At 38.0% G+C, this 20,917-nt stretch overlaps 1 protein-coding gene across 14 annotated transcripts in view; it reads left to right on the top strand.

Moving 5' to 3' along the window:
- Positions 1-20,917, top strand: part of LOC105479413 (putative golgin subfamily A member 8D) — a 128,757-nt gene that overhangs the window by 11,350 nt on the left and 96,490 nt on the right. For 8 of the 14 annotated variants that reach the window (XM_071100574.1, XM_071100566.1, XM_071100572.1 and 5 more), the window contains 2 exons: positions 2,538-2,665; positions 11,781-11,839. In XM_071100574.1, the coding sequence (XP_070956675.1) occupies positions 2,538-2,665; positions 11,781-11,839 (187 nt within the window). Of the gene's footprint in view, positions 1-2,537; positions 2,666-11,780; positions 11,846-20,917 lie in introns of all 14 variants that reach the window. The other 6 variants (XM_071100569.1, XM_071100568.1, XM_071100567.1 and 3 more) reach the window with 1 other exon arrangement.

The raw sequence follows: 20,917 nt of genomic DNA, 5'->3' as shown, positions 1-20,917 counted from the left end.
GTAGTGTTGTAGGCTTGTTTTCATTTGTTTTTTTGAAACAGGATCTCACTGTCACCCAGGCTATAGTGCAGTAGCGTGGTCACGGCTCACTGCAACCTTGAACTCCTGGGTTCAAGCAATCCTCCTGAGTAGCCGGTACTACAGGCAAGTGCCCCACATCCAGCTAATGTTTTTTTATTTTTTGTAGAGTTTGAGTCTCATTCTATTGCCCAGGCTGGTCTTGAACTCCTGGACTCAAGTGATCCACCACCTCGGCCTCCCAAAGTGCTGGGATTACAGGTATGTGCCACTGTGCCTGGCTGTAGGCTTGTTTTATGAGTCTGGGAGCAAAATACTTCTTAAAATCGTCCAGTTAGAATGGGAGTTTGTTTTAATGTTTTTATGCAGTTTAGCTGAGGTGGAATAAGCTGCATGAAAACATTAAACCTTTTCTGTGGTTCAGGCAGCCATTGCATAAAGATCATGTACCCTTTCATTTTTCCCCTCACAAGATAATAAACACGGGACCGCAACTTTTAGGGAAATCTAGAAAGGTAGGAAACTGGACTTTGGAGATGTCAGATTAGGACAGGTGAAAAGCAGATATTCTAGGCTCCTAAAAGAATGTGGGAACAGGCCCAGAACAACCTTGGACATGGTGTGTTTGGGTGCATTGGATGCCTTTCTTTTGAGAAGGAAGGTTGATGTGTTGAAGTCATGGAAAGCAAGATTGGCCAGAAAAGGCAGATGGTTAAAAGTCTTGAATTTGAGACTGGCATGTTTCTATTTGGTGTGATTATTGTTAGGAGGGCCTTAAGCAGGGAATAGTGTGCTGAGGATATTGCTTTAGAGAGATATGTTGAATTCTGTTTGTGATGTGCTAATGCTTAGTTGGAGAAGTTTTGTGGATGGGAACATGACTGAGGTTGAAGGTATAGGAGGAAATACAGACCAAAGGCATTTGTGAGCATTGCGAGGAAAACGAGCATAGGATGGAAGATCAGGGCTGAAAGGCGCACACTGGGAGAAGGGAGCTCCATGAAGTATGGAGTCATGGGCAGAGTTTGAGTGAAGGTAGTCAGTAACCTGGTCTAGAAATCAGAGAATTAACTGGCTTGGAAAAAAAAATCGCGATGAATATAAACTAGTCCTTTAGAGATATTGACAATTGAAGTAGAAAAATAAGGTAATTGAAAAAAGTTGGGAATTTAAAAATTCTGCATATATTTGTATATATGTAAGAACAGATAGTATGGAAAGGGAGGGAGCAGAATGATGTGAATAAAGATGTTGTTTTGGGGGGTATTATTCAAATTCTTTTGAAATTATTATTATTTTTTGAGATAGGGTCCCTGTCACCCAGTCTGGAGTGCAGTGGCATGATCATAGCTTACTGCAGCCTGAAACACCTGGGCCCAAACGAGCCTTCTATTTCAGCCTCCCGAGCACCTGAAATCAAATTCTTTTTCTAACTCATTTTTTAGTTATTAACATCAATAGATGCTTACTATATAAAACCATAAACTGCAATTAGGGGAAAGCACCAAATATCTCCAGAGATAACAACTAAAATTAATTGAAATTAACATTTCAATAGAAGTTCTTCTGGTCTTTTTCTGTGCATATTTCAGCATAATTGAAATTCTTTCTATTCCTTTGTGTATTCCATTTTTCATTTCAAAGTTTTTCAATGCAGGAGAAATTATGCTGTGTTGATATTTCAGTGGCCTGTTAATGTTTCATGGAATTGAGTTAACTGTTTTGCTATTTTTGCACATGCATATTTTGTGTTTGTTTTTGTGGTAGCAAGGTTGAAATAGGTATCCTTATGCCTAAATTTGTGTTTACATCTTGGACTACTGTCTTGGAATACAATTCTAGGACTCGAGTTTCTGGAACAAACTATGAACAGTTAAAGTTCTTGACACTTGCTGCTAAACTGTATCAAAGGTTCCTCTTAAGAGGAGATTTAAAAGATGGCTTGTCCAGGTGTGGTGGCTCATGCCAATAATACCAGCACTTTGGGAGACCGAGGTGGGTGGATCACTTGAGGTCAGAAGTTTGAGACCAGCCTGGCCAACATGGTAAAACCCTGTCTCTACTAAAAATGTAAACAAATTAGCTGGGTGTGGTGGTGTACATCTGAAATCCCAGCTACTCAGGAGACTGAGGCATGAGAATCACTTGAACCTGGGAGGCAGAGTTTGCAGTGAGCAGAGATCACTGCACTATATTCCTGCCTGGGTGACAGAGTGAGACCTATTTTTAAAAAGTAAATAAAAATTAAAGAAGTAAATAAATGATGGCTTATTTCATAATAGTTATGGCTTTGTAAAACTTTTAAATCTGCTTTACCCAGAGTCTAGCTTTTAAATAAAATATGAGATATAAAAGGTGGGAGCCTCTTGAATGGAATGTGGGGGTTTTTCTCTCTCCCCATAGGATAAATATATTCTGTTTCTTGTCCCCCATTGAGTCAAGAATAATTTAACATTTGGCATAAGACACTGCTGAAGAAAAATAGGTTGAATAAGCTAACATTTTTCTTCTTTTTGCAGGATATAGAAGACTTAGATCACTATGAGATGAAAGAAGAGCCTATTAGTGGGGAAAAGTTGGAGGATGAAGGAATTGAAAAAGAAAATTTGGCAATATTAGAGAAAATTAGGCAAGACCATTTAAATGTGTAAGTGTATGTAAATAGCTAGAGCTTGGACTTTTTAGTTGAGTAATTATAGTTAATACCAGGCAATTCATGAACATGCCGATCTCAGCTTCTCTCCTCCTCCATTCCTGCCTTAGTCATATGTTTATTGGTTTTGAGACAGGGTCTTGCTCTTTCACCTGGGCTAGAGTGTGGTGGCACAATCATAGTTCACTGTAGTCTTGATCTCCTAGGCTCCAGGGATCCTCTTGCCTCAGCCTCCCAAGTGTCTCGAACTATAGGCATGTGTCACCACACCAGGCTAATTTTTTTGATTTTTAGTAGAGATGAGGCCTCACTATGTTGACCATGCTGGTCTTAAACACTTGAGTTCCAGCGATCCTCCTATCTTGGCCTGCCAAAGTGCTGGGATTACAGGCATAAGCCACCATGCCTAGCCATGGTCACATGTTTTGTTGCCCAAGGTTATCTTTCTCATCTGTGAATAGCCACTTTTTACCCTGTTCATCTGCTCTTCACATCCTGGAACCACTTGCTGATCCCTGTATATGCCCCTTTCCAGCCTGTTTATGTTGTTTTCTCTGCTTACCTTCCTTCTGTGGCATCTGTATACTCACATTCATTCTCTCCTACAAAACACAACTCAAATTATTTCTCCTTCATGAGGCTGACTTTGGTCCATCCTGCTCTGACCAAACCAAAAGTAATTCTTCTCTTTTGACTTAACATCTCTTTTATGTGAAGCAGCAGGATGGGAAAAGAACACTGAGTTTGGTGACAAACACACCTTTTTTGGTTTCACTTTGCTCGGCTCTAAAATATGGATAGACAGTTCATACCTTTTGGATGACTGCTATGAAAAATAAACAAGCATGATGTGTGTATACACATAAAAGGCTCAGTCAGAGTAGGGAAACATCAAATGATTGTCTGAACACTTACTACTTCCTGCCTTGTATTAGAGCCATTTACCAACTCCACAAAATCCGAGGACAAGTTACTTTGTCTTGGGCACAGGTTCTCCAAAACAGGGAATGAATTGTTAGGCAAGTAGATGCCAAATGTTGAAACTGGATAGATTACTCTCCCTTCTTCAATCTTAGTTATATGTTTAATTAGTAATTTTTCATAGAGGAAAGAAATTTAGTCAAATTTCCATATCTTGATTATTTAAAAAACTAAGTTTGTAGCATTTGAATTAATGTTACTGTACTTTCTGTGTCTTGTGATCGATTCCAGTTTATCTTCAAAACAAGTATAAATTATTGAACACTTTTTCATGACTGATACTATGCTAAGTACTTTATACTTTATATATCTTCTCATTTAGTCTTCATAGCTGCTGTGTGAAATAGGTGCTCTTCATATTTTAGAGATAGGAGAAACTTCTCATATTTTATAGATATGAAATGAGCTCATGATCACATAGCTAGGAAGTAATATCTTTGTAAACTTAACTTTTTTTCTTTTTCAAAGTATAGTGCAGTCTTTAAAACCTTTAGTTTCACATGACCAAAAAGTAGTTCCATTTCTATTTAGTCTTAGGGTAAGATATTGATGTGTTTTCAACTTTGGAGAAGATCCTGCACTGAAAAACTGAAACCAGTTGCATGTAGGCACACATGTTTCTCAGTGTCTTCATGTGTGAACTATACCGTCTGTGTAATATTCTTGCTTATAGTCTTATGAATGGAAGTCTCTTTTAGTTAGTAATGTGTCACCTTGAGTGTCTTCTAGTATTTTCAAAAATCGCTGGGGTTTGGAATTGACTCATACTGAATTCTGTGCTATCATGGAGTCCATGGTGGTCTGAACATGTTGGCTAGAGTTTTTCAGATGATAAGAAATAGGAAATGAACCAGACTTGTGTCTAATTTTATATTCTCTTGAAACTTCATAATGCTTCATTTAATTGGACTTTTTTTTCTTCTGAAAATGTTGAGTGGTGGTCAATTTTTATTGTAATCTTTTTCTTTTTTCTTTTTTTTCTTTTGAGATGGAGTCTTGCTCTATGGCTCAGGCCAGAGTGCAGTGGTGCCATCTCAGCTCATTGCTATGTCCACCTCTCAGGTTCAAGTGATTCTCTTGCCCCAGCCTCCTGAGTAGCTGGGACTATAGGTGCATGCAACCATGCCTGGCTAACTTTTGTACTTTTTTAGTAGAGATGGGGTTTCATCTTGTCGGCTAGGCTGATTGCAAACTCCTGGCCTCAAGTGATCCACCTTCCTCAGCTTCCCAAAGTGCTGGGATTACAGGTGTGAACCACCATACCTGGCTACTGTAATCTTTTAGATCAGGTTGAAATACCTTAAATCTTTAAATTAGTTGGCTCAGTAGACCCTGGTAAACAGTGGCTTTTGTGTTTCAGGCTGCAGTGTCTGGGTCAGTGCAAGCTTCAGATAGACTTATGACAGAGCTCAGGGACATACACAGATCACAGAATTATAAGACAGCTAAGGATCTCTAAAATCCTGCTCTTCTTATTGTTCTTTTGCTCTTTTCTGTTGTCAGATTATAAATGTCATTTCTTAAAACTGGGCAAAAATGGAAATGTTTACTAGCTTTATTTTGTGAAATTCAAAGGCAACCAAGTTCCAAAAGATGTAGGGGGTAAGATAGGATGAGTTTACTTGTTTTTTGGATTTAAAGAAATTGTTTTTATAGGTCCATCAGATTTTTTTTGTCATTTTCCTGATAGAGTGAACTCTTACATGATTTTTATCTTCTGGCAAAAAGCTTGAGCAATAATGCTTGGAAAGTAAATAAGAGTAATATATTTCATTATACAGAGAATGATTGCCAAGTTGATTTTTATGACTTTCCCCCCAGTTTTGAAAGCAACATAATCAACTCTTATTGTAGAGGTAGTTATGTTATTACTTTAAAAATATATAGGTGTAGTACACCTGTAGTCCCAGCTACTGGGGTGGTGGGAGGCTGAGGCAGGAAGATCTTTTGAGCTTGGAGAAGTCAAAGCTGCAATGAGCTGTGATTGCACCATTATTTTCCAGTCTGGGTGACAGAGCGAGACACCCTGTCTCTTAAAACAAAACAAAACAAAAGTTGGGGGGAGTGAGAGGTGGGCATCATATTGGACATGTATATATAGGAGAGTTGTAGAAAAATACTGATTTTTTAGTGATTTAATTCTTCTTTTCTTCTTCTTTTTTTTTTTTTGGAGACAGAGTCTCACTCTGTCGCCCAGGCTGGAGTGCAGTGGCGGGATCTCGGCTCACTGCAAGCTCCGCCTCCCGGCTTCATGCCATTCTCCTGCTTCAGCCTCCCGAGTAGCTGGGACTACAGGCGCCCGCACCACGCCCGGCTAATTTTTTGGTATTTTTTAGAAGAGACGGGGTTTCACCGTGTTAGCCAGGATGGTCTCCATCTCCTGACCTCGTGATCCGCCTGCCTCGGCCTCCCAAAGTGCTGGGATTACAGGCATGAGCCACAACGCCCGGCTTAGTGATTTAACTTTTCATGGTTCCATCCATGGGAAATTGTTTTCCTTGAATCCCTCGGCTAATAATACAAGTCTAGGAAAGCATATTAAACTTCTTTTAAATTCTTGAGAAAATTATATACATGTGGCTGTTTTCCTTTAGAATGACTGCAAACTCTGAACCCACTTATTAGATTAGATTTAGGCTATTATGATCTCTTTTGGACATTTATTCTAAAGGAGCTGGAAGCTATAGTGACCTCTATTTTTCCTGGGGATATAGAGCAGCTTAAGAGCTTCCCTTTCTGGAACTTATCCTAGATGCTCTATTTTAGCTTTCAGATTGGTTCATTTTTGAGTTAGTTGAAAAAAAAATTCTCTTTTTGTTTGAACGGTTTTTTGTTTTGTGATTCTTAGGGTTGACCCTGATAGTCCTTTGCACAGTGATCTTCAGATCTTAAAAGAAAAAGAAGGCATAGGAGATATTTTGCTTAATTTATATTTTAAGTTAAGAAAATTGTTACAGGACTCTATATTTTTCTAATGGGGGTGTATATTTGTACAAGTGTTTTAGAAAACAATTTGGTAAAGTGGAAGATACTCATACACTATGGTTCAGGAATCTTGTGAATATTCACTCCACAAGAAATGAGTATGTAGGCACCAGGAGATACAGGAATGTTCAGAGCAGCATCATTTATAATAGCCCTAAACAGAAAATAACCCAAGTGTTCATTCCAAGAAAATGAAGAACTGTGGTATTCATAAAATGGCTTATAGCTATGTGGGACAAGATGGGCGAACCTTGAACACTGTGTTAAGCAAAAGAGACCAGACCCCCAAAACCTATTTTGTACAATTTCCTCTATATAGAGTTCAAAAATAGGCAAAACTAATGTTGGTTAGGGCATACATTCTTAGTGGAGGCAATATCACCTGCAGTGGAGTGAAAATTGGTCCTTACAGTAAAAGAAAATCTTACCTATTATAATGGTCTGCTACCCTCCAAAGGGCCATAGAATATAAACCGACATACAATATATCTGTGATGTTAAAATTCAATGGGGCATGGGGGTAGAATTAGGGAAGAAACTTCTAAAAAGGCTTCGTAGGGAGACAAAAATGAAAAGAAAACTGAGAAACACTTATTTCTGGGTTCATACTTGGGCAGTAAAACTATCAAGAACAAAGAAGTGATTACATAGAGGTTATGGTAAGGAGTACATCTAGGTGGGAGGTAGGGAGGTGTGAACTGAAAAGGTACATCCGTGGGCTTCTTGGATACTGGCTGGAATATATTTCTGGACCAGGTTGGTGGTTACATGGACAAATAATTTACAATAACTTGCTAAGATATACCTTAAGGTATATTTTACATACTTTTCTGAATGTACGTGTTATATTTAATAAAGTATTTTTAAGATACTAAAAATAAAGGTTACAAAGGAATAACAATGGAATCTAGAAAAAATATTAATGATCTAATATGGAATCTAGACAAGATGTAATGGTTTAAAATCTATGGCTATATGAGGCATTTTGATGAAAAAAGCAAAGACATAAAAGAATACTTTGTTGTACTTACTCTAAGGATGGTAGTAGTTTTCTAAAAGCTTCTTACTTAGCTTTTTGTGTGTATATTTTTGCTTGCGGATATATCTTATGATTGAACTTTCTTGAAATGACCCTAATGTCAGTATTTTCTCTCACTTTTGTTATCATAGAAACTGTTGTGGTTGTCAACTGGGTCGTCGTTGCTAATGGCTACTTCTTTATGGATTCATACGGGAGAACGAATGAAGCACGCAGGCCTAAAACAAAAAACAAAACACAAAAAAACCCAGGATGGTATCTTTCTTTTTTAAAACATTAAATCATATGTCCATATGCCCAACACCAAACTTAAGAAATAGAACCTTTGGCTGGGCATGGTGGCTCACGCCTGTAATCCTAGCATTTTGGGAGACCGAGGCAGGCAGATCACCTGAGGTCAGGAATTCGAGACCAGCCTTGCCAACTTGGTGAAACCCCATCTCTACTAAAAATACAAAAAATTAGCTGGGCATGGTGGTGGGCACCTGTAATCCCAGCTTCTTGGGAGGCTGAGGTGGGAGAATCACTTGAACCCAAGAGGCAGAGGTTGCAGTGGGCCGAGATTGCATCATTGCACTCCAGCCTTGGTGACAAGAGAGAAACTCCGTCTCTGAAAAAATGTATGTATAAAAGAAATAGAACCTTATCAGTACCTGTAGTACCTTGTGTACCCCTCCCTTGTCATGTCCTCTTTGGGAGGTATCTTGAAGGGAATATGAAATCTTGGCCAGGAAACTGGAGGATTCATGACTGCAGGTGGTGTTTTCATTATTTTGTCCTGCTCTAGTTAGAACTTCAGGGAGAGGACGATCTGGGAGATAAATGGTTGAAATTCAGTTGGATTTGTATTTGTGGCTCATGGCTCCTGATACCAGAAGGGCCTTTTCTGGGGTTGGAGTATTTCTTAAGAGGCCTGGGAAGAATGTGATTGCCTTGAGCTAACTGACCTTCTGAAGAGGACCTTAAACTGAATTGCCAAGTTGTTAGTATCGGGATTCACAGACTTTGGAGAACAGCAGGTATGACTCGGAAAGATGTACAGGAAGGAGCCAGAACAATATATATTTATGGCCTCTGATGTCCACAATGACAACTTGAGCATCATGAATACTAAGCAAAATGGAACTTGAGATAAAGTGTAACACAACGATGGGAATGAGGGCAGGAGAGAATACGACTTGGTCAGCAACTTGGTAAATCCAACTTGCTGTGTTTTTAAGGAAGTTGTCTTCTGATGTTACAGGCAACATCAGAATTACTGAATTGAATTCTGAGGTAGTACTTTAAGAAGGGTCTATTTGGATAAGTTTAGGTTCATTTAGAGAATAATAGCCAGAGTTGGGAAGAGATTCTATTCTGTGTCCTAGGATAGCTGATGAAATTGTGGATTTGGAGAGGAAAACATGGGGGTTCGTGATAGCTTGTCTTCAACTATTTGAAGGAGTATGTATATGGAAGCATTAGTTTTAATTTGTTTTTGGTGAAGACAGGGCATAAAACTAGAACTAATAAGTCAAATTACAAAGAGGTGATTTTCAACTCAATATAAGTAAGTGACTTGTGCTATTTAGACCCATCTGGTGATGTAGTCTTTGAAAAACAGTATGTTCTTCATCCTTAAGAATAACTTAGAAGGCTGAGATGTTAAATGGGAAGTCAGATAACTTCATGAGATTTTTGTAGAGCCTGAGAGTCTGGTTCAGAGTTAATATATACTAAGGTAACTCAAACTTCATTTTAACAGTCACCCTCAACTTTTTTCCCCCTCCCTGAAGAACTCTTTTTATTTCTGTAAGATCTGGATTCCTGAGTTCCAGGGTACAGAGTTTATGGAATAGAGTCCCCAGGTTTTGATATAGGAGAGTTATTCTGAACTGTTTAAAATTAATTATATAATCCATAATCAATTAATGGGTTTATAGTCACTCTTTAGGGATTCACGTATTTAAAGATCTAAATAATAGTAAGTTAAATGAAATTGTACTTTACTAAGCTTTACATCACCCTCTATAATTTCCCTTATGTCTGTTAAATTATAGATAAAAGGTGAGCTACTTTATTTGAAAGTAGATTATAGTAACGGTCATTAAGTTGGTATCTTGCGTCATTAAGTTGGTATCTTGTGGATAATCTTGCATTTCTATTGTAAGCTAGAAAAGAATTTCCTCTTATCTTTCATCTTCTATCTTATCTTCCTCTCTTCATATATTTTTATCAAGTCTGATGATGTTTGTCTTTTAATTGGATCAATTAGTTATTGCTGATACTTGGGTTCAAGTCTACCATCTTATTGATGATTCATTTGTATTTGTTTTTCTTGCTTTTTGCTCTATTTTGTCTTTCTTTTAGATTTTTTATGACTCTAGTTTTCTACCTCTGTCAGCATAGTTCTTATTCTTTTTTTATTACCCTACAGTTACAATATGTCTTTGACATGTCAAAGTCTAATATAAACTTGTAAATTCATATTTTTTTGTTTTTCTTGTTGGTACAAGGACCTTACCACACTGTGAGTTCATGTCCTTTCACCTAAATATTTGCTGCTGTTGTCAAGTATTTCAAGTCTATATTTATCTAAAACCCTACACATAATTGTATAATCAATATTCACTTAGATCCACATGCATATTTGCTCTTTTTCATGCTCTTTACTCTCCACATTTTCACTGAGGATCCTCCTTTTCCTTTCTGAAAATATCCTTTAGTATTTTCTTTAGTGTGAGTCTACAGATAGAAAAATTCCTTTTTTTTTTTTTTATTATTGAAGAGTATTTTCATTAAGTGTAAATTTCTAGGTTGGCAGTTTGCTTTATTCAGCACCTTGAAGATATCATTCTCTCACGCTAGCTTGCATTATTTCTCTTGAAGTGGTGGTTAAATCTTGTGAAGTCTTTGATCAGTTTTGGAAAATTCTCCGCAACTGTATCTTCAGCTATTGCTTCTGTCCCATTCTTTTTTTTCTTCCAGAGCTCTACGTATGTGATAAACTTTTCAATATGTTGTCTTTTATTTTCTCCATTTTCTGCCTTTTTGTCTTTCCGACCTTTTTCCAGTTTACTGAATCTCTCTTCCACTAGGTTACTGCTTGGTTAAACTTATCCATTAAGTTATTAATTTCAGTTGTGATAGTTCTAAATTGCATAATTTCATACGGTTCATTTTTATAATTTGCATTTCTCTGCCAGGTTTTCAGTCTTGACCTGTCTTTCCTTGATCATGTTCAGCAGAGTTATTTTAAAGTGTGTCTGCAAAGTCTGTTATCTCAATTCCTTGTGGTTTTGTGTCTGTTGTTTACTTCTCTTGTTTTCTGTTATGTCATCTTTCAGTCTCATGTGGCTTTTTATTTTTAGTGATAGACATTATATATGAAAAATTGTAGAACTAATTTGAAGCCTTGGATGGTATTCTTCTCCAGAGAGGATTTACAGTTTCCCCTGCCAGGGGCTTGGAAATTAGCAACCCGGGATTGTCTCATCCAATCAGGGATTGAGATGATTAAAGCTGGCCATCATTCCCTGTTAGGGCAATTTGCAGTTGATTCTTCAGGGTCCCAACCTAAGGAGTGGGAGACTTAGCAGGGCCCCTCCTCAGTGGACGCTGAGCTCCAGTGTTTATCTCCCTGTGAGCTCTGTGAGGCTGTGAGTTCTAGGTCAGCTTTTTAACCTGTTCTTTGTCTCTTCTGTCATTGGAAGAAAACCCAAGGGGGAAAAAGAAGACCCTGTTCTCTGGTGTTCCCTTTTCTCAGCCCTGTAATCATTATGTTTTGTCCACCTCTCTAGTTCTCAGTCAGAAGATTGATCTAAATTACCTAGTCTATCCTTATTGGAATGGTTCCTTTATATAGTTCTATTGAAGTAGAACCACTTCATGTGTTTCATAAGTTTACCATAACACTGTTCTGTTTGGGCCTGATTTTAACTTCATTTTTATTTGCTTTGGTTTTCGTTTCATTTGGTTTTTGGTACTAAGTTTACCTTTATGACTCTCACCCTTTATCTGATAATAAATGTACATATTCTTTTATAGTTTCTTTTAAAATCTTCTAAATAGTGTAGCATTAAGGATGTTCTTAAAAGTAATTAAACTTATTTATTTGCTTTTTAGGATAACTTTCCAGTTGATCCTCCATTTGTTTGAGTGGTGTTACCTGTTCTCTCAGGAAGGTAAGTGTAAGTGATTAATTTATCTTTATTTTTTTATTTTTTAATTTTTTTAATAGAGATGAGGTCTCACTATGTTGCCCTGGCTTTTCTTGAACTGCTGGGCTCAAGCGATCCTCCCACCTTGCCCTCCCAAAGTGCTGGGATGACAGGCGTGGGATGATGTGCCTGGCTTATTTATTATTATTATTTTTAACATAGTGTGCACCAGAATTCATGTGGAGAGCTAGTCCCAGGGTTTCTGATTCAGTAGATCTGTGGTGGGACCTGACCATTTACATTTTTTAGAAGTTACCAGGTGAAGTTGATGCTATTGATCTGGGGCCCACATCTGGAACCATTATAAAGCATTATGTTGCTGATAAGTAGAGTTTTTAGTGACTCATATATATATATATACACACACACACATACATATATACACACACACACACACACACACGTATATATATACACATACCTTTTTGTCATAAAAACCAAGGGTTTTTCAAATGTAAATTGTGATTGGGGGTTTAGAGAATGTTATGATTACAGAGTGGTCCCCACATGCCTGTGATCCTAATTATACCTCTAGGAATCATTATGGGAAATCTCATAGATGTAAGGAGCTGGCTAATTACTTCTAGAGGTGATAGTTGCAGTTTAGTAGAATCCAATGGTAATTGTCTTGCAGTTTTACTGAAGTTTGTATTGCTTCTTTTTTGTGGTTGGAAGTCTTACAGAAGTGGGGAAAAGATCGCAGTTTGCTAGGTTAGTTGTGAAATGTTCTGTAGACCCTCAGAATATGAGCAATTTAAAGTAACTTGAGGATTTTGAAACACTCAGTTGACTAATTCTATTATGTGACATAATCTACATTATGGTGATTAAAATCTAAATATATCCAGCCCTTACTTTTTGATGATTTCTATGGTTGAGATAGTAATAGTTGCATTTATGGTAAAAATATGAGTGACTATTTCAGACTTCAGAACTTTCTCCAGAAGAGCTTTGTTCCCACAGTTATTTTTAGTTGTATTTGCTTTACATGCTTATATATGTGTTTTGGGGGCTAACATCAAGAATCATTTCTGTGTAATCAGAATATGTATTAACTGTGGTGTTGATACTACAGAATAGTTATCTGGACGTTATATCCATCTGTAAAAGCTCAGAGAGACAAAAAGTGTTTTTTCCTTTTTTTAAACCCTTAGTATTACATATGGATGTGCTGAGTTCATTTTGAGTTCTACCACACAGTAAAGTAATATTGTTTTATTCATTCATTCATTCATTCATTCATTGAGGCAGAGTCTTGCTGTGTTGCCCAGGCTGAAGTGAGTGGTACAATCACAGCTCACTGGAACCTCTGCCTCCCAGGCCCAAGCCATCCTCCCACCTCCTCCTCCTGAGTAGCTGGGACCACAGGCATATGCCACCATGCCCAGCTAATTTTTGTATTTTTGATAGAGACAGGGTTTTACCATGTTGCCCATGTTGGTCTCGAATTCCTGGGCTAAAGCGATCCATCCCGCTCAGACTCACAATGTATTAGGATTATGGGTCTCAGCAACTTTACCCGACCCAATATTGTTTGTTAAAATTTTTTTATTTATTTACTTCTCTTTTGCTTTTCTGTTTTTCTTTTAATTTTTAAATTTCTATTTTTCTCAATATTGTTTTTAAAGAGTTCACTTACCTGACACCTGCAGCCTAATCTTTGCCATATCTCCCAAAATGTTCTGTGAGTGCCAGTATAGTGGTATGTTAATGTATATTTGTTTTGTGGGGATTTCAAGGTTTGGGGGAAGCCAGGTTCAAAATGTCTTTTACCAAAGGACTTCTTGGAACCTTAATGCTATTTTCTATTTTTCCCAAATTTGTTTAATAATGTTCCTGACAGCATCTCAGAGGATGGTGTCCTCTGGCTTACTCTCTGGGAAATGCTGCTCTGTTGGAAATCCAGAGTTCTGAGTGATTCCCATGTGTTTTCTTCCGCAGAGGAGAAAATGCTGAAGTGACCTCTTAGTGGGCAGATGTTGCAGGTCTCCTTTTGACAGATTGTTACAAAGTTGATCACAAATATACTATTACGGTGAGTCGCAGTCCCAGGTTGGGTGTGAAGCAGAGTTGTTTAGAATTGTGTACTGTTTTATTTTGTTACCTTTAGAGCTTCTGTAGACTGTTTTGGTTTAGGCAGTAAAATTGCTATAAAAAGTACTTCTCTTGACGTAAAACCTCATGGTCAGTTTTGGAAGTTGAATGTTGGGTAACCCAACCAAATACTTATGTATAAAAAATAAACACAAGGCTGAAAAATACTAAACGTTTAACCTTTGTGTCTCTTGCTCACCACACCAGCCTTTTACTTGTTACCAGGCCATAGTTCTTTTGTTTTTCATAGGTGAATGTCAAAATGTCTTTTTAATGAAGCCCTTACTGACTGGGGAGAAAAGACATAAGTATTGTGCTTTAGTTTATGTGGTGGTTTATAAAATTGTGTATGTTGACTCAGTATTCCCATAAGCATGGGAAAAGGAAGACAGGTTATTTTTTGTTCAGAATCTTATTTGAGAGAAAAAAAAGATCAAGGAAAATATTTGGACAAAAATCTGTAAATTCAGGATAAATGTATGAAAACATTTAAAAATGTGATTATAAAATGGATCAGCATAGCTTTTCAACTTTTTGTTGTAAGAATCCCAAGAATGTAAGTTTGCGATCTTAGTATACCACCTAGAAGTGAGACAAATGCATGAAGTTATGAATCATGCCATTTTTAGTTTTAAAATCTGTTCCATGGTTTCTTCATTGATTGTGTTTTGCCACAGTGTGTTATGGTCCTTATTATTTGGATGAATAATTTGAATAATAAGTCAGCTTGTGACCTAGCCAAATAAATCTTCTGATTCCTAGTAAAGTGTTTTTCATGATACCAAATGCCAGCTATATAAGAGGAGATTAAAAGTACTAAGTACTCTGAGTACTCCATTGATTATCAAATGCTAACCATGGGCCAGGCACGGTGGTTCACACCTGTAATCCCAGCACTTTGGGTCAGGAGTTCAAGACCAGCCTGGCCAAGATGGTAAAACCCCATCTCCACCAAAAATACAAAAAATTAGCCAGATGTGGTGGTGCGTACCTGTAATCCCAGCTACTCGGGAGGCTGGGACAGGAGAATTGCTTGAACTCGGGAGGCAGAGGTTGCAGCGAGTCGAGATTGCGCCACTGCACTCCGGCCTGGGTGACAAAGATAAACTCCATCTAAAAAGAAAGAAAAAGAAAAGCTAAGCATGGACTTAATTTGTCTGAGGTTTAAAGCTGCAAAGGGTTGTTCTTCATGAAGTAGGTGGGATCCCAGCTGGGCAGTGAAATTTGAGTGGGGTTTGGTCAGCTGGTGGAGGCTGAAGGAAAATTATTTACGTAGGTGAAAGGTAAACACAATCAGGTATCTAGGAAAGAGAATGAGGGATTCAGAGTGTACGAGACCAGTTTGAGCCATAACACAAGGAGGGTAGGATTCATGTAGAAGATTTGTAGGAAATAGTGCTGATGTAATATCTTGTGCTCAAACAGTTCTGTGGATTGGTGACATATCTTTCTTTTTTCTGGTAATAAACTAGTACCCCTGGATATTTATCTTTCTATGTATCTGGTTGAGAAACAAGGAGGTAGCAGTAAATATAGCATTTTGGAATAAATCTTGTGACAGCAGAAGAGGATATGAGACACATTGTCCTCACAGAGCCTAGAAAAGTGTGATAGTAGTTGAGGGTCACGCTGTCTTAGAGTGAAGTGAGGAGAACCTACAATGGCTTGGTAGTCATAGAAATGGAAAGAGGAATGAAATTTGAAGGCTCATTGGTGGCAGAATCAAAATGGCTTGGTCTTTGTAGTCAACTATTAAGTGAGGAGGAAGAATTATTGGCTGACTTAGGAAGAAGTAAAAAATGTGAAATACCGATAAGACACAAAACTTGCAATTTTAGTCAGGGTAAAGCTTAAGCATTGTGTGATTCTAGATAGATTATTGAGCAGTATTGTTCCATGTGTTTTATATCCCATATCTTCTAGCTATGATCCTATTTCTTTATTTCTTGACATAGGCTAACATTTTTTAAACTGACAGCTTTATTGTGATACAGTTTTTATATGATAAGCCTCAGCCTTCAAGTGTACAGTTTAGTGGTTTTTAGTATATTCAGAATTATGCAACCATTACCACTAACTAATTTCAGAACATTTTCATCTCCCCAAAAAGAAATCCTATACCAAAATGTCCCTGTCTGACAGCTTTGAAGAGAGCAGTAGTTCTCCCAGCATGGAGGTTGAGATCTAAGAATGGACAGACTGCTTGCTCAAGTGGGTCCTTGATCCCTGAGTAGCCTAACTGGGAGACATCCCCCACTAGGTGCAGACTAACACCTCACACTTCACACGGCTGGGTACACCTCTGAGACGAAGCTTCCAGAGCAAAAATCAGACAGCAACACTTGCTGTTCAGCAATATTCTATCTTCTGCAGCCTCTGCTGCTGATACCCAGGCAAACAGTGTCTGGAGTGGACCTCACACAAACTCCAACAGACCTGCAGCTGAGGGTCCTGATTGTTAGAAGGAAAATTAACAAACAGAAAGGACACCCACACCAAAATCCGATCAGTACGTCACCATCATCAAAGATCAAAGGCAGATAAAACCACAAAGTTGAGAAAAAGGAGTGCAGAAAAACTGGAAATTCAAAAAATCAGAACGCATCTCCCCCTCCAAAGGAATGCAGCTCATCGCCAGCAATGGAACAATGCTGGACCGAGAAGGACTTTGACAAGTTGAGAGAAGAAGGCTTCAGTCGATCAAACATCTCAGAGCTAAAGGAGGAACTATGTACCCAGCACAAAGAAACTAAAAACCTTGAAAAAAGAATGGAAGAATGGATAACTAGAATAACCAATGCAGAGAAATCCATAAACGAACTGATAGAGATGAAAACCATGACACGAGAACTACGTGACAAATGCACAAGCTTCAGTAACCGACTCGATCAACTGGAAGAAAGAGTATCAGTGATTGAAGATCAAATGAATGAAATGAAGTGAGAAGAGAGGTTTAGAGAAAAAAGAGTAAAAAGAAATGAATAAAGCCTCCAAGAAAGATGGGATTATATGAAAAGACTAAATCTATGTCTGATTGGTGTGCCTGAAAGTGATGGGGAGAATGGAACCAAGTTGGAAAACACTCTGCAGGATATCATCCAGGAGAACTTCCCCAACCTAGCAAGGCAGGCCAACATTCAAACTCAGGAAATACAGAGAACACCACAAAGATACTCCTCGAGAAGAGCAACTCCAAGACACATAATTGTCAGATTCACCAAAGTTGAACTGAAGGAAAAAATGTTAAGGGCAACCAGAGAGAAAGGTCGGATTACCCACAAAGGGAAGCCCATCAGACTAACATGAGGTCTCTCGGCAGAAACTCTCCAAGCCAGAAGACAGTGGGGGCCAATATTCAACATTCTTAAAGAAAAGAATTTTAAACCCAGAATTTCATATCCGGCCAAATTAAGTTTCATAAGTGAAGGAGAAATAAAATCCTTTACAGAAAAGCAAATGCTTAGAGATTTTGTCACCACCAGGCCTGCCCTACAAGAGATCCTGGTGGAAGCAGTAAACATGGAAAGGAATAACTGGTACCAGCCATTGCAAAAACATGCCAAAATGTAAAGACCATCGATGCTAGGAAGAAACTGCATCAACTAACAAGCAAAATAACCAGTTAATATCATAATGATAGGATCAAGTTCGCACATAACAATATTAACGTTAAATGTAAATAGACTAAATGGTACAATTAAAAGACACAGACTGGCAAATTGGATAGAGTCAAGACCCATCAATTTGCTGTATTCAGGAGACCGATCTCACATGCAGAGACACACATAGGCTCAAAATAAAGGGATGGAGGAAGATCTACCAAGCAAATGGAAAACAAAAAAAGGCAGGGGTTGCAATCCTAGTCTCTGATAAAACAGACTTTAAACCAACAAAGATCAAAAGAGACAAAGAAGGCCATTACATAATGGTAAAGAGATGAATTCAACAAGAAGAGCGAACTATCCTAAATATATATGCACCCAATACAGCAGCACCCAGATTCATAAAGCAAGTCCTTAGAGACTTACAAAGAGACTTAGACTCCCATACAATAATACTGGGAAACTTTAACACCCCGCTGTCAACATTAGACAGATCAACGAGACAGAGAGTCAACAAGGATATCCAGGAATTGAACTCAACTCTGCACCAAGCACACCTAATAGACATCTACAGAACTCTCCACCACAAATCAACAGAATATACATTCTTCTCAGCACCACATCACACTTACTTCAAAATTGACCACATAGTTGGAAGTAAAGCACTCCTCAGCAAATGTAAAAGAACAGAGATTATAACAAACTCTCTCAGACCACAGTGCCATCAAACTAGAACTCAGGACTAAGAAACTCAATCAAAACCACTCAACTACATGGAGACTGAACAACCTGCTCCCAAATAACTACTGGGTACATAACGAAATGAAGGCAGAAATAAAGATTTTCTTTGAAACCAATGAGAACAAAGATACAACATACCAGAATCTCTGGGACACATTTACAGCAGTGTGTAGAGGGAAATTTATAGCACTAAATGCCCACAAGAGAAAGCACGAAAGTTCTAAAATTGGCACCCTAACATCACAATTCAACGAACTAGAGAAGTAAGAGCAAACACATTCAAAAGGTAGTAGACGGCAAGAAATAACTAAGGTCAGAGCAGAACTGAAGGAGATAGAGACACCAAAAAACCCTTCAAAAAATCAATGAATCCAGGAGCTGGTTTGTTGAAAAGATCAACAAAATTGATAGACCGCTAGTAAGACTAATAAAAAAGAAAAGAGAGAAGAATCAAATAGATGCAATAAAAAATGATAAAGGGGATATCACCCCCGACCCCGCAGAAATACAAACTACCATCAGAGAATACTATAAACACCTCTATGCAAATAAACTAGAAAACCTAGAAGAAATGGATAAATTCCTGGACATACACTCTTCCAAGACTAAACCAGGAAGAAGTTGAATAGACCAATAGTAGACTCTGAAATTGAGGCACAAATTAATAGCCTACCAACCAAAAACAGTCCAGGACCAGACGGATTCACAGCCAAGTTCTACCAGAGGTACAAGGAGGAGCTGGTACCATTCCTTCTGAAACTATTCCAATCAATAGAAAAAGAGAGAATCCTCCCTAACTCATTTTATGAGACCAACATCATCCTGATACCGAAGCCTGGTAGAGACACAACAAAAAAAGAGAATTTTAGACCAATATCCCTGCTGAACATCGATGCAAAAATCCTCAATAAAATACTGGCACACCGAATCCAGCAGCACATCAAAAAGCTTATCCACCATGATCAAGTGGGCTTCATCCCTGGGATGCAAGGCTGGTTCAACATATGCAAATCAATAAACGTAATCCAGCATATAAACAGAACCAAAGACAAAAACCACATGATTATCTCAATAGATGCAGAAAAGGCCTTTGACAAAATTCAACAGCCCTTCATGCTAAAAACTCTCAATAAATTCTGTATTGATGGAACGTATCTCAAAATAATAAGAGCTATTTATGACAAACCCACAGCCAATATCATACTGAATGGGCAAAAACTGGAAGCTTTCCCTTTGAAAACTGGCACAAGACAGGGATGCCCTCTCTCACCACTCCTATTCAACATAGTGTTGGAAGTTCTGGCTAGGGCAGTCAGGCAAGAGAAATAAATAAAGGATAATCAATTAGGAAAAGAGTAAGTCAAATTGTCCCTGTTTGCAGATGACATGATTGTATATTTAGAAAACCCCATCATCTCAGCCCAAAATCTCCTTAAACTGATAAGCAACTTCAGCAAAGTCTCAGGATACAAAATCAAGGTGCAAAAATCACAAGCATTCTTATACACCAATAACAGACAAATAGAGATAAATCATGAATGAACTCCCATTCACCATTGCTTCAAAGAGAATCAAATACCTAGGAATCCAACTTACAAGGGATGTGAAGGACCTCTTCAAGGAGAACTACAAACCACTGCCCAGTGAAATAAAAGAGGACACAAACAAATGGAATAACATACCATGCTCATGGATAGGAAGAATCAATATCGTGAAAATAGCCATACTGCCCAAGGAAATTTATAGATTCAGTGCCATCCCCATTAATTTACCAATGACTTTCTTCACAGAATTGGAAAAAACTGCTTTAAAGTTCATATGGAACCAAAAAAGAGCCTGCATTGCCAAGACAATCCTAAACCAAAAGAACAAAGCTGGAGGCATCACGCTACTTGACTTCAAACTATACTACAAGGCTACAGTAACCAAAACAGCATGGTACTGGTACCAAAACAGAGATATAGACCAATGGGACAGAACAGAGCCCTCAGATATAATACCACACATCTACATCCATCTGATTTTTGACAAACCTGACAAAAACAAGAAATGGGGAAAGGATTTCCTGTTTAATAAATAGTGCTGGGAAAATTGGCTAGCCTTAAGTAGAAAGCTGAAACTGGATCCTTTCCTTACTCCTTATACGAAAATTAATTCAAGATGGATTAGAGACTTAAATGTTAGACTTAAAACCATAAAAACGCTAGAAGCAAACCTAGGTAATACCATTCAGGACATAGGCATGGGCAAGGACTTCATGTCTAAAACACCAAAAGCAATGGCAGCAAAAGCTAAAATTGACAAATGGGATCTAATTAAACTAAAGAGCTTCTGCACAGCAAAAGAAACTACCATCAGAGTGAACAGGCAACCTACAGAATGGGAGAAAATTTTTGCAATCTACTCATCTGACAAAGGGCTAATATCTAGAACCTACAAAGAACTCAAACAAATTTACAAGAAAAAAACAAACAACCCCATCAAAAAATGGGCAAAGGATATGAACAGACATTTCTCAAAAGAAGACATTTATACAGCCAACAGACACATGAAAAATGCTCATCATCACTCACCATCAGAGAAATGCAAATCAAAACCACAATGA

This window comes from Macaca nemestrina, chromosome 7 (genome assembly GCF_043159975.1).
Source record: "Macaca nemestrina isolate mMacNem1 chromosome 7, mMacNem.hap1, whole genome shotgun sequence".
Taxonomy (NCBI): Eukaryota; Metazoa; Chordata; class Mammalia; order Primates; family Cercopithecidae; genus Macaca; species Macaca nemestrina.
Note: the sequence above shows the minus strand (reverse complement) of the source record. Positions and strands in the feature narration are given on the sequence as shown.